The following is a 14,002-nucleotide window of genomic DNA, read 5'->3' as shown; positions in this document are numbered from 1 at the left end:
CGGGCGGTTTGAAGAAGCTTACACTTGAGCCTGTGTTTAGCAGAGCCTTGAATGTCGACGACCCGATATGTACGTCTATAAGGGGCTCTTTGCCACCGGCTGTGGTCACTACTTGGTGCACACTGCCGTAGGTGCCCGCAGGGGCAGCGCCTACTGCCACTGGTTTCCTGGGCACTCTGCTTGCAGGTGACCCGATCGCTGGCACCGGAAGCAAACAGGTGGCCCCATTCGTTGACCCGTGGCACAGTAACGAGAAATGTGGTCATGTGGTCGAATCCACCACAGCGATGGCACTGCACACGCATTGCTCCACTCATGGGCTCCTGCTGTGACCTTGGTCCCAGACGGTAGGGTGAGAACGGAGGTGCTGCGTCGCATGAGTGCTGGGCGGCTCCAGTGCAGCTGGATGCAGTGGCCAGGGATAAGTTGGCAGCACCGGTGGAGCAGCAGCGGACGAGGAGAACGGCACCGTCGTTATAGTGTTCGGCTGCGGCAGTGAGTGATGGTTGTTATAGTGTTCGGCTGCGGCAGTGAGCGATGGTTGAGGGCCGGGCTAGGGTGGAATGTCAGATCTCTGGCTACTTGGTTGCTCGAAGTGGTGGTGGTCTGTATTGGAGGCGACGCCAAGCCCGCTTCATTAAGCCATTGGCTGCTTTCACTAACTCGGCAAGGTTGTTGTAGGCACGCCCCTCCGCCAAATCTTGCAGCTCCTCCGCCAAATCTTGCAGCTGAGGGCACATCTGCCTCAGTATGCGCTGTACCTTCTTGGCTTTGGAGACCTCTTCCCTTATGCAGTCCTAAAACGCAGCGATCGCATAAATAAACTCCTTCAAATTCTCTTCTGGTTGGTGCGTGTGCTGTTCGAGCTCCGCCTTCAGGACACCCTTCGCGTCAATCGACGAGAACTTGGAGCGGAAGGCGGCAGTGAATTTGCTCACAGAAGTCGAACCTGCACACGAACTGCCACCACAATTTCGCGCTGCCCTCGAGGGCGGCCGGTACCACGAGTCAGTTGCTCATCGGCGGCGACCCTAGTCACGAGGCAGAAGTTTTCCAGGCGTTCATTCAAGAAACTCCTCCGGTGACCGCAAGTCTCTAACACCTGAGTAGTGGGGGAGGTGTACAGCGGTGAGCCAAGGCGCAAATTCGTCGCGGTGGCCCGAGGGACTGGGCCAGTGTTTGCGATCACAGTCCATGCTCCTATGCGTGGAGCTGTGGGCAGCGGCGTCGCCATCACTCGATCGCGCAAGACCGCCGCGATTTGTTCTATCGCGCTCCATTGCGGAGCCGTCGGTGCCCAGCGACAGGTTTTGAATGACTCGTTGGAGCCTAGGCATGTCATCCACTGCTGTTGTCGAGCCTGAAGCCATCTCGCACGATTCCTGACTTGTCACGAACTAAGCCTAAATCACTCGCAACACACCGCTTCGAACTTGCGACTCTCGACGACCACGCCGAACTGCTTTATTCCCCACACGCAACCCTAGGCCCTCTTCGCTTCATCCCAATGATAAAGATGGTGCCCTCGCGTAGTGCCCTCTCTGGGCCAAGTCCCGATGATGATGATGGCGCCGTCACGTAACGTCCTCTCTCGGCCACCCTCACATAATTTATAGCTGAAGTGCTTAGTTCTGCAACCATAAGAATGCATTGTGTTAGGTGGGCTAGGAGACATGAAAGAAAATTAAGTGGAAGGAGATATATTCACTTGTTGCATTGGAAATGGGTGCTCCATGGTCATTGTACTAGCTCTGTAGTAATATCTGTACACCACTTACTGTATCTGAACATGGGGTAACAAACACACTCTTTCCACTCTAATTCTCAGACATATTCATCTGCATTCATATCAATGCTTTTAAGCTAAAAGTAGGCTTGTACAAATAGTGAATTTTAAGTTCAAAGCCAATAGTGACTTTAGTTGAATCATTTCTAAACGAATTTGAATAGTATATATATCGCATTTTATAAAGAAAATGCACATATCTCTCATGACTCAACTAGCCTGCACAGTATTTTTTAAAACTGAAACAAGGCCTCGGCCGATGCTACTTTTTCTGGTTCAAGGAAAGTGGAAACAACTTTGAACAGCAGCAGGACTTGACTTTCTGAAGAATGCAAATCCTGTAAAGCAGTATTTCTCAAATGGGGATCCGCGGACCCTACAAGGTCCGCAAAGCCATTTCTATGATTCGCGAAACCATCACCTGCATTTTTCTTTAGGTGTGACTGTGCCACGTATTAATGAACTGTCCAAAATGAAGTGATGTTGCACGTTTGTTTGATGCTTTTGGTAGCAATGAAAGGCACCTCTTTCAAGTTCCAGTTGTGTTAATTTACCTACGTACCCTCTCCCCTCCCCTCCACTGCAAGGGGTCCCCTATCACCTTCCTTCAGTCCACAAGGGGTCCCCGACACATCCATGACTGCGAGCCACTGCTGTAGAGCATGTTACATTTTAAAATGTACTATGCTTAGAGCACATAAGCCGGTATAGCAAGCCTTTTAAACTTAAAAAAAAAAGTCACAGCTTTGCCGCAAAGAAGAAGCAATGAATGCAGTAACAACAAATTAGAAGGTCACACGCAGAATGTCAAGCAGATTGAATCGTGCCCCGTGTTTCTCACACACAAATAGCTCACGAAACTACTCACAGGCACAAATGAATGCAAATAATCATCTCAGTTGTCACTTCGCTGTGTCTGAAAAGTGCACTCTTTTCGCAAACGGAGACTGTGCAACAATTCCAGTGATCATTGTGCGCCCAATAACAACATAATCGTTCTGATGAAACCCAAAGGCCAGCCAAGACATACAATTCTCTCCACCACGAGATAAGGGCACGCGAGTGAGCGTCCATGGGCTTTAGGTTTACCCCCTTCTCTCCGCAAGGCAAGATGAGAGCACACGCTGCCGCGCCAGGACGATGTGGCGACGCGCCTTTATAGCGCCATCTTGCTGGTAATGCTGAAGAAACGATTGTTCCCCACAGAGATGCCCGTCACCAGCGGTAAGTAGTAGATATAAATAACTTGCCATGTCAATGTTGAAGGACACGCAGTTCTTTGGCTTAGTGGTTAATGCCTCGAACTCACGTTTCAGAGGTCCCAAGTTTGATTCCGCGTGCCAGCCTTTTTCTGGAATTTTTTCTTTCTTGTGTTTTCATATAGATAGATACATATACATACACGGTGAGTGACAGCGATGCCCACGTCGACGCCGGTGGGAAAGTTCAGTCGAGGGTGTCCATATAATTTCTCTCGCAATAAAAAATGATGAAACGATGCGAGGCTAATTTGTCCATTTGACCAAGAAGTTTGGCTTCACGGCAGTGCAAAGTTTTCTTCAGTAAATGCTTTCACGGTTGAGCACTCTGTGTTGTAGTGAAACCACCTTTACAGGAGGTTACATGCTTACTAATAAATTTTTATTTGTTCCTTTCAGAATACTTCGATATTTTCAGTATTTTAATTTTAAATTGAAGTGAATTCGAATGCAGTAATATTTGTTGGAATATTTGCAGCATTAAAACATTAGCACAAGCCTAGCTGAGAGACGTACATGTATGTAATCTCGAACAGCCAGAAGTCAGTCGATTGTATGTCATTGCGTGCATGTTTGGAACACACGACTTTTTCGATCATTATTCTTGCTTGACGCACTGCCATATTGCAGGAATACGTGGTATTCTTCTCTGCCACTGATACTTCACCGTTTGTTTTTTATGCTCTACTACGTCAGTTTGCAGGTTAGCTTTGTATTGTCTTTCTGGCAGTTTCCATTTACCAAGCCTGCAAAATTGATGGCTTTTTCTTAAATCTTTCGCAGGGTGACATACTAGGTACTGTTTTGTTTATTACTCTCTGGTAGACAATCACATTTGTTTTGTGCAGGCACGAACTGACACAAACGATGCCACTGTAGGTGTGTTACCTGTTTTGAGGACTTGCAAAAAACCACTTCCTTTTTGTTGGCACAAAGACAAAGGATTAATATACGCTGCAGACTTATTTTGCTTTTCAGATACACCCACAACTACCCAATTTTCTTCAGTGTGCTCACTCGTGCAGTTTGCTTACGTTATGGAAGTAAATGCCAGTTTCTCTCTTGAAAAAGTTAGTCTAGGGGTGATTCCTCCAAACTACCGCTCAACTGACGAATTAGCATCCCATTCTGTAAATGTTGGTCCGTCATGCGAGGCATTAGTTACAAATGAAGATTCAGATGTTCATGAGCGAGTGAAATTTCAAAAATGGGCGAGACGATGTGAGTGGATAAAAAGGGGTTCTTTCTCTCTGTGTTTCCACACGATGCCTCTATATCCACTTATTTTTGTATATGAACTACACAGGTGTTTATTGCAGTGCATCATTTTCTAACAGCTCTTTAGGTTTTTTTTTAGAATTTATTTTCCTGTTGCTCATGAAAAAAACATGTGCTACACAAGAAATTTTTTTGTCAATTTACGGTCACTCAAAAAAGTCTCTGACAATTTTTTCTTAAATATAATAGTCTGAAGAATTTGTTTCAGCAATAAAAAAAAAATTGGGCGACCCTTAGGCGAAAGGCTTCGCCTTTAACAGTTGAATGCGATAGAGATATCCTGTCCCTATAGTGCATACTGAGTTCAAAATGCCTTGTGTCAATGAAGCTTTTACATACGCCTGCATTGTTATACAGGAAGCATGCTTTAAACCACGCTCAATTCTGTGGGTGAATATTTTTGAGCTTGCTATGCACTCACTAAGTGGGCTTAAAGGGGCCCTGCAACACTTTTTGAGCATGGTCAGAAAATGCTGCCGATCACGCTTCTGACAACATGCGAGCCAAATATTATACCACAGCACACAGTCTGGTATTCAAAATAATTTATCAAAGTCGGCTAAAAATTGCTTTCTCTTCCCTTGACAAATCACGTTATATGCTCAAAAATTTGACGTCAACGGCCCATCTATGAGTCATTGGCTGATTTGAACATCGCAACTCGCTTGTTATAGAGATTGCCTCGGGAAGCTGCTACTTGTCCACACGTTCGCGTGCGATCACACTGAAAAAGTTGCGCATTCAAAGAAAAAAAGAAAAAAATTGCTCAAGGTCACGAGGTGTGCTTGATGTTTTTCTGTGGCTCTGCAATCTCTCCCTGCTTAGCTTCCAGCTCTTTCATCGGGATGAGAGAAGAGAGAATGCAATTGCAGCATGCGATAAACCTTTTTAACTCCACTCCCACTGGACGAATTTCTAAAACTTTTGTGGCGTTGAATTCGTGAGACAATAAGCTCTCCCAGTGAATTCATTCCATTGTTACTTGAAAGTGTTTCAGAGCCCCTTTAGGAAAAAAAGCGCAGTAAAATGCATGCCTTCTGTAGTGGGTGGCCTGCTTTAAATCATGAAGTCATCATAATCACATGTTCTGATATCCGTTTTCAATGTACGCTTGTACCATTCATTATCAAATTTACTCGCGTGATGAATGCACTCCCATAATAAATGCACCGCCAATTTCAGTCGCCAAGATTTGGATTTTTTTCCCCTCGCTTAACAAAGGCACACCCTACACTCATCCGCTGCAGTCTGACTAACCGACACCTGGCGCCTCCTCACCCGTTGGATCTTTTCCGTTTTTGATTACTTTACAAATCCCCCTCAACCCCTTCGGCTCCCTTCCTTCCCCTCTTTGCTCATTGCCGCGTGCCCTATTACTTTTCTTTCTATCTGTAATAAATGCATACCCTACTTTCATCTGCTGCAGTCCCGCTAACCGACACCTGGTGCCTCCTCACCAGTTGGCTCTCTTCAGTTTTTTATTACCTTGCGGATCCCCTCAACCCCCTCGGCTGGCTCCCTCTCCCCCTTCGGACATTGCCGTGTGCCTATTGCTTTTCATTCTATCTTTCTATCTGTGTAGGGCAGGTCCCCCCTCCTCTTATCTGTGTGCTACAGCAGGGGTTCACCAGCAGTGCAAGTGTAGAGACATCGCAGAAGGTCACCAAGCTGCCCAGTTGCCAAGCGATGTTGGTTGCTTCCTGCGACCCCCCCCCCCCCTCTTTCTTTTTTAGCCTACTTTCTTTTTTCTTCACTCTAACTGTCCCTTCATTCCCTGTTCCCCCTTGAGTGCAGGCTTTTGGGCGCCCTTCGAGATCACAAGCAGATACCACTGTTGTGGTTAAACAATTGCGAAAGAAGATAGTCGCAAAGCCTCTTTATGGCATGCGTGGGTGTCCCAGGGACAGCTTGCAGAAGATACTGCCATAAACCACCCAAAATGAGTAAAGTGCAACAATGAAGCTGTTTCTAAACAGTGTACGGGTATGCAAATTGCGAAAGGCTAAGAGACCTAACTTTTGTTTTGCATTACCGTATTTTTTTTCCTCTCCCGAAGAAATTTTCATAAAATTTACCCTGTGTAATAAACGCACCCCCCAACTTTGCTCCTATTCTAGGAGAAAAAAGTGTGTTCATTACGCGAATAAATACGGTATTACTGCAACATTACATGTTGTGTCGCTAAGGTACTTGGCTGTTGACCCGCAGGTCACAGGATCTAATTTTGGCTGCGGTGGTGCACAATATTAGATGGTGTGGTGAGCTGTTACAAGACTGGTTAGGTTGTTGTATGAGCTTGTTGTCTTGTTCCTAGACTTGAGTAGGTCAACTGTTGTGATGGTGACAACAAAGATGATGACCATTGCACAGGTGTTCCCCAAGGAGTACCAGCGGGCACTGAAGCAGATGGCCGAAGAGAAGGCTGCGCTCTCCACGCAGAACGACCGAGTCGCTCCGGCTGCACCTGCTCCGGCTGCACCTGCTCCGGCTGCACCTGCTCCGGCTGCACCTGCTCCAGCCGAGAGAGTGTGCGACATTGAAGAAGTGGTGGCCGACGGCGATGCCAAAAAGAAGCAGCTGGAGAACCTCGACAAGATCCGGTACGGCCCTTGCTGCACGTTTTCTGTGATCGCATTTAACGCACTGGCAGAATGGTGAGGTGGGTTAATCGGTGTCTTTTTTTTTTTTTTGCACACTTCAGTATGTTGCAGAGACATAGCCAGAACTTTTTTTTTTTGCAAGAGAAAATTTTCTCTTCACACCTTCTTGGTTATGTAAATGTTGTGTTGCACTACACATCATGGCACATGCCTACTTTCACTGCTCTTGACAATCGCCTCTGATTGATGAGACATTGAATGGAGAATACTGAAGTATCTGTAGGCTGTATGGGTCCAAACTAGTTTGTAGTTTTTATTTCAAAAAATAACTTAATTTTTATGTTCTGCTGTGGTGGATGTAGTTACCATATTTACTCGCTTGATCCTCCACTCGCATAATTCTTGCACCCCCAACATCGCCTAACAAAAATACTTTTTTTTTCCTCGAGTTATTATCGCACCACCGAAAACTGCCGCAATAACATCGTCTGCTCATTCCAGCCACTGATAATAATAGCGCGCGTCATCTGGCGCCATCTCTTAAGTATCAAGTGTACTATTACTGCACGGAGATTCAATCTAATTCAAGCCAAGCCAAAGTGGCAAGTGCGCGTTGCGGCGTGTTTTGTATGTTGTGTTGGTAATCTTGTCACATTGTGGGGCGACACTGAAGCTACACAGCTGCTTTCAAGTTGAAAGTGATAGATCGTGCACTAAACAACGACAACAGGGCCGTCAGTAGGCCCTTCGGAGTCTACCGAGTTTTGTGTTCGCTACTGGTGATGGCTGCTGAAAGCTACCAAGACGCGTTGGGCGTGCTGTGTGCCTAAAACTGGGATTGATTGTAAACATTAGTTCTTCAGAAGGAAACTGCAGACGATTCTATTAAATAGCCATCAGCCCAATACTGACGTCCTATGCTTATCTTTTGAGGGCTCCTGTTGCGCGACGAATGCTACCGCTACAGCCACAACACCCACAAGCTTTGCGTATGGTGTTCTAATTCTCGACTATTTGCTTGCACTTTTAGTATTGCAAATAAATCTTGCCTTGTGTTGAACCAGTGCTTTTAATGTTGAGTTACATTTTCATTAGTACTTCTCAATGCTTGCTGTTAGTTGCTGGTGTGAGAATCCTGATTTGCAGCCACTTCGTTTTCTTTTTTGCACTTTACGTTTTCGTGGAAAGTTTTCCCCGCGTGATTCTCGCACCCCCCCAACTTTGCATCGGTTTCCCGCCAAAAAAAGTGTGAGGATTATGCGAGTAAATACGGTAATTCTTGCAGAGAAATGTACACGCCTGTGTGACACTTTCTCAGTTATGGGAACTACTTAGTATACCAACTTATAATGCTTATATGTATACCAACATTAATGCTTATATGTATACCAACATTGTACATATTTTTATGCCATCAGAGCACTGTATAGCATGTGGCAACAAGAAAGTGCTAGACAAAGGCTTGTTGTAATTAAGTGAGTAGGATACGAACAGCTCATTGCTTCGGCACACTGTTGTGCATTGTTGTGCAGGGGCTTCATGAAGTACAAGCGTGAAACAGAGCCATACCGGCCAGCAATGCAGCGCATGCAGGACTGGAAGGAGATCTACAATCGACAGGGAGTCCGCAAGAACATCCGAGTCCAGGCTGCGAGGTATGCGCCTTATAGTTCAGTGCTCTAGGAACTTGTCAGGCGGCAGTAAGTCTTAAACATTTATCCAGCCATCTCGTGTATATGCGTGCATGCATGGGTTGTATCTAGTACTCAGTATTTTTGGCGTTTATTTTTACGGAACTTCAAAAAGTCTTTTTTTGGAAGTTTTTTTTTTTGTTTTTGGTAGAAATTCGGCTTTTATTGTACATTATTTTTCATTAAATTTCGTATTCTCCGAAATTTAGAGCATAGTTTCCTACCACTTTCAAGACTCCAGTATCTTAATTGAAATCATATCTGAATGCTGAAACGTCAGGCAACATGAAGTGTATTTTAGTTGCTTGGGAGGTCTGAACACATTAACACAAGCACAAATGCTTGAATGCAAAATACGTTTGTTTGTGCATATTGAAATTTCAGAGCTTGTTGTAATAGATGCAAGCATGCTTTGCCTAGTTCATATATTAGATGTCGTCTGGCTTGCCCCCGTGCCACCAGGGGACCATTTATAAGAGTGTCATTTTGCGCTCCCGTGGGTCTTAATACATTGATGTCTTTCAGTTCGTGCACGTTAAACCCTTGTATAAGTCTGCACTGGGTACGGTCTATGAGATAACATTGATAGGAGGTATCAACAGCTGCTTAGCTAAGGTACTCGGCTGCTGACCCGTAGGTCGCAGGATCGAATTCCAGCTACAGTGGCTGCATTTTCAATGAAGGCGGAAATTCTGTAGGCTTGTGTGCTCAGATTTGGGTGCACAATGAAGAATTCCAGGTGGTTGAAACTTTCAGAGTCCTCCACTACAGCGTCTCTCATAATCATATGGTGGTTTTGGGATGTTAAACCCCACATATCAATCATCAGCTGTTTAGAATATGCCCATTTTGTAACGAACGCAACAGGCTCATGTTGGCTGTTAAAATTAGAGTTCATCAAATAAATTCAAATTGTCAAGAATTTTAACACAAAGTCTTTTATCAGACTTTTTCATGCTTATTCGAAAACATGGAGCCCTAGCTGTATCACAGACCTCGCTTTATTTTACAACTTCTGCGGTAGCCTTGGGTCCCTGTCAAGTGCTTTGCACTTGTCAAAGCAGAAATAGCATCATATTTTTTAAGTTCTAATAGTGTAGGTACTGTAACTTGATGGGTTATTTACAAGGCAAAAAATAAAACAATGGATTCAATGTGAGACTTCAGAAAAAAGGCACTGCTTTATTCATAGCCAGGAAAGCGAGTTCATCGAGTAGTGAAATTATTTCTCAATTGTCTTTGCCAAAGTTTGAGTGCCCATCAGTTTTGTCACCCACAGATCTCAGAGTAGCTGACACCGAGTCTTAAAGCATTCCACAAGCCAAGACCAACTCAACCACAATGGTGGTCTAGTGGCTAAGGCACTGTGCTGCTCACCCGCAGGTCGCAGGATCGAGTCCCGGGTGCGGCGGCTGCATTTTCGATAGTGGCGAAAATGCTTGAGGCTCGTGTGCTTAGATTTAGGTGCACGTTAAAGAATCCCAGATGATCGAAATTTCCGGAGCCCTTCACTACAGTGTTTCTCATTATCATATGGTGATTTTGGAATGTCAAACCCTAACAATTACATTATTTATGGCAAGACCTACTCAAAAGCCCAAACCTGACCCACACTTCAGACTATGGGCCTCAGCTACACAGTAGGTTCAAGTTTAATTAGATGGAAGTAGTTTGCGAACTGGTGATTAATTCTACTCTGGGATTACATCGGGCTCATCACAAAATGTCTCATTCATGCATATTGTGCATTACATTTTCCTTAACTTTTAGATTAGTAGACTATTTCGGTTGAATATTGTGACAGTTTGGATGTCATCAGACATTAGCCTCTCAATTTGACAATAATTGTTGTTTACATAAAGTGTCCCTTTATAGGGTGCACAGCAACCTTGTGAGTCCATGATGTCAAGTGCTTTTTTGTGTTTAAGATTATTAATTTTGCTATTCAGGTATAACATAACACTGTGTTTCTGATTTCACATTGTAAAACCTGGACATTATGGCAGAATTTACCAAGTTTCTCAATATCAATGTAGCCAGAGATGTTTAGAGTGAAAGCCAAAAATATTTTTTTCTTAAGCTTATTATTTACGTTAGCCGAGTAAAAGTACTCAGTTTTAGATTAGAGCAGATGTCAGCTAGCACAGCTGTGAAAGTGTGCCACAGTTTCTGTGAAGGCCATTGCATTGAACCCCTTTCGGTTGTTACTGGGTATGGACTGTGGCTGCAGAGTGTGAAACTATGTTATTACTTTTCTTTCTTTGAAGAAATAAATAGCTAATGTTTAAATATCGCAATTTTTAAATATTGCAAAAAGAAAGGGGAAGAAATTGGACGTAAGATGAGATCGAGGCAACTTTTTTATGTGTGCGGGGAGGCCAAGTGGGCTACATGAATAATGCACGACTGTTTGCAGGTGCATGGAATGTGGCGTTCCATTCTGCCAATCGTCTCACGGCTGCCCCCTGGGCAACATCATCCCCAAGTGGAATGACCTCGTCTACCGGGTGAGACACCATTCTAAGATGTACTGTATTGTTCGCACTTACTTGAAGAGCTGTTTGTGTTTTCTGATTGCTCATATTAGCTTTCTGGGTATCCTTTGAAATATTGTGAATTACTTTCCATTCTGTGTGAAAGATCTACTGTGCTATCGGTCTTTGACCAGCTCTTGTAGCAGAAACTGTTGCCTACTCCCTCAACTTTTGTGAAAGAAAGTTACCTGCCATTTTTTACTGGCGCAAAACAAGTGGCAAACAAAAAGACCCAGAACAAAAAGCCCTACAGATGAACATGTACATGCATAACTGGGACATGCAGTAATCATAACCAGCGATCTTAGCAGACATGGAAGAGTGCCAACTGTATATAAAATGCAAAATACACAGAATTACCATTCATTGCCAAGCTCAGTGGGCATGAGTTGATCACAAAAGTACAATCGTATATTATCATTTTTTTTGCCAAATCTCATTTCAACTTACGTTGATTTTCTACATGTGTAATGTGCGTCCTCTTCCCACATTCAGGCTGCAACCTCAGAAAACTATAGTGTTCTTTAAAATGTATTGTATTTAGGATTGCTCTGTCATCCCACCACAAAAAAAAGCTGGTATCTGAAAGGACATTAATTGTAGCACAATTTCATAGGTCTCGTTAACACTTGTGCTACAAAAGAAGATAGCGGTGCTCTCCCCTCCTCTCTCTCTCTCTCTACACACACACACAAACACAAAAACACACACACACACACACACACACACACACACACACACACACACACACACACACACACACACACACACACACACACACACACACACACACACACACACACACACACACACACACACACACACACACACACACACACACACACACACACACACACACACACACACACACACACACACACACACACACACACACACACACACACACACACACACACACACACACACACACACACACACACACACACACACACACACACACACACACACACACACACACACACACACACACACACACACACACACACACACACACACACACACACACACACACACACACACACACACACACACACACACACACACACACACACACACACACACACACACACACACACACACACTCTCTCTCTCTCTCTCTCTCTCTCTCTCTCTCTCTCTCTCTCTCTCTCTCTCTGGAAGCAAGAAAGCAGGGCATACGTTGAAACACTTTTAATAAACACAAACGTTTTGGCATGTGGGCCAGCCTTTGCCAGTGTGAAGTGATGTCAATGTGATGCACAGTGACGTCATTTCGTCACGCTGACGAAGGTTGGCCCATCAGCCAAAACGTTTGTGATTATTGAGTGTTTCGACATATGTTCGCAATGCAACCTCGGCGCCAGACTCCCTTGTTGTCCCTGCCCCATGATCTGAGTTTTAATAGCAAGAAAGAAAAAGAAATGAACATAAAACAGTCCCCTGTGAAATAGCTGCTAGATAAGACAACCAATAGTCTTTTGGCAGTGGGTGAGAACCTAAACCAATCTCTGAAGATATATTCTGCTGGGCCCGCGCGTGGGGGCTCCGCCTACCATGATGCCGCCCGAAAGAGGCTTGCTCAGTGCCGCCCCCCCCCCCCGCACGCTCTTCTTATTTCGGTGTGTGTATATGACACATTGAGCCGTTGAGACCAATTTCTGTATTTATTGCAGCTACATTTGAAGCCTATGAACACTTTTACCATAATGACTTATAACATTTGAGCACTAAAAATAAAGGAAATCATGATAGGTATAATCTTCCCCCCTGGTGATTTTTCACTGTTCCTTGTGTATACAAATACGCATGCACAAGCAAACGAACTGAAGTATAATGTGGAAATATATGAGCGCACAAGGTAGAAGGAAAAGCACTTGACAGGAAAGACGCCAACTTATAACTAAACTTTTATTAGAAAACACTCATTGCACGAGAACACAAACGCGCAGGCGCAACCAACTATCACTTCAAAGTTCCACCCCCTCCCCCAAAAGAAATGAAAATAAACGTTCATCTACTTCAAGAACTCTAAAAAGACCCCCCTTTTTCACTTATTGCTACTAAAGGAACACTGATATACGTGCTTGCGTTCGCCCTAATCTGTTCTGCTTCATGACTTCTCTGGTCAGTTTGTGTTTTGATTTGCCCAGAATTCTCGTGCTGCCGAATTGCAGATTGCACCCACAATCCCTGCAGTGCATTGACAAGTGTGTGCCACCTGCGAAAACCTTCAAGGACGTCGCATGTTCTCAGAGTCGATTATTTAAACTACGTTCCGTCTGGCCGATGTGCACTTTTCCGCAGCTAAAGGGGATTATGTACACAACCCCTGAAATGTGCCGAGCAAACATGCCACGCTGTTTTTTCTGTGTATTTCAGGGGCTGTGTACATAATCTCCTTGAGCTGCGGGAAAGTGTACATCGGCCAGACGGGACATTGTTTAAATGATTGACTCCAAGAACATGCGACGTCCTTGAAGGTTCTCGCAGGTGGCACGCACTTGTCAATGCACTGCAGGGATTGTGGGTGCAATCTGCAGTTTGGCAGCACGAGAATTCCGGGCAAATCAAAACACAAACTGACCAGAGAAATCATGAAGCAGAACAGATTAGGGCGAACGCAAGCACGTGTATCAGTGTTCCTTTGGTAGCAATAAGTGAAAAAGAGGGGTCTTTTTAGAGTTGTTGAAGTAGATAAACGTATGCCTTCTTTTCTTTTGGGGGAGGGGGGTGGAACCTTGAAGTGATAGTTGGTTGCGCCTGCGCATTTGTGTTCTCGTGCAATGAATGTTTTTTAATAAAAGTTTAGTTATAAGTTAGCGTCTTTCCTGTCAAGTGCTTTTCCTTCTACCTT

At 44.5% G+C, this 14,002-nt stretch overlaps 1 protein-coding gene across 2 annotated transcripts in view; it reads left to right on the top strand.

The window, feature by feature from the left end:
* The window catches only part of LOC119174150 (uncharacterized), a 278,504-nt gene that overhangs the window by 230,357 nt on the left and 34,145 nt on the right, over positions 1-14,002 (top strand). Inside the window, exons 34-37 of one of the 2 annotated variants that reach the window (XM_075896136.1) lie at positions 6,694-6,802; positions 6,833-6,923; positions 8,456-8,578; positions 11,031-11,121. In XM_075896136.1, coding sequence (XP_075752251.1) covers positions 6,694-6,802; positions 6,833-6,923; positions 8,456-8,578; positions 11,031-11,121 — 414 coding nt within the window. Of the gene's footprint in view, positions 1-6,693; positions 6,924-8,455; positions 8,579-11,030; positions 11,122-14,002 lie in introns of both variants that reach the window. The other variant, XM_037424972.2, reaches the window with a different exon arrangement.

Source organism: Rhipicephalus microplus, chromosome 5, assembly GCF_043290135.1.
Source record: "Rhipicephalus microplus isolate Deutch F79 chromosome 5, USDA_Rmic, whole genome shotgun sequence".
NCBI classification, from domain to species: Eukaryota; Metazoa; Arthropoda; class Arachnida; order Ixodida; family Ixodidae; genus Rhipicephalus; species Rhipicephalus microplus.
Note: the sequence above shows the minus strand (reverse complement) of the source record. Positions and strands in the feature narration are given on the sequence as shown.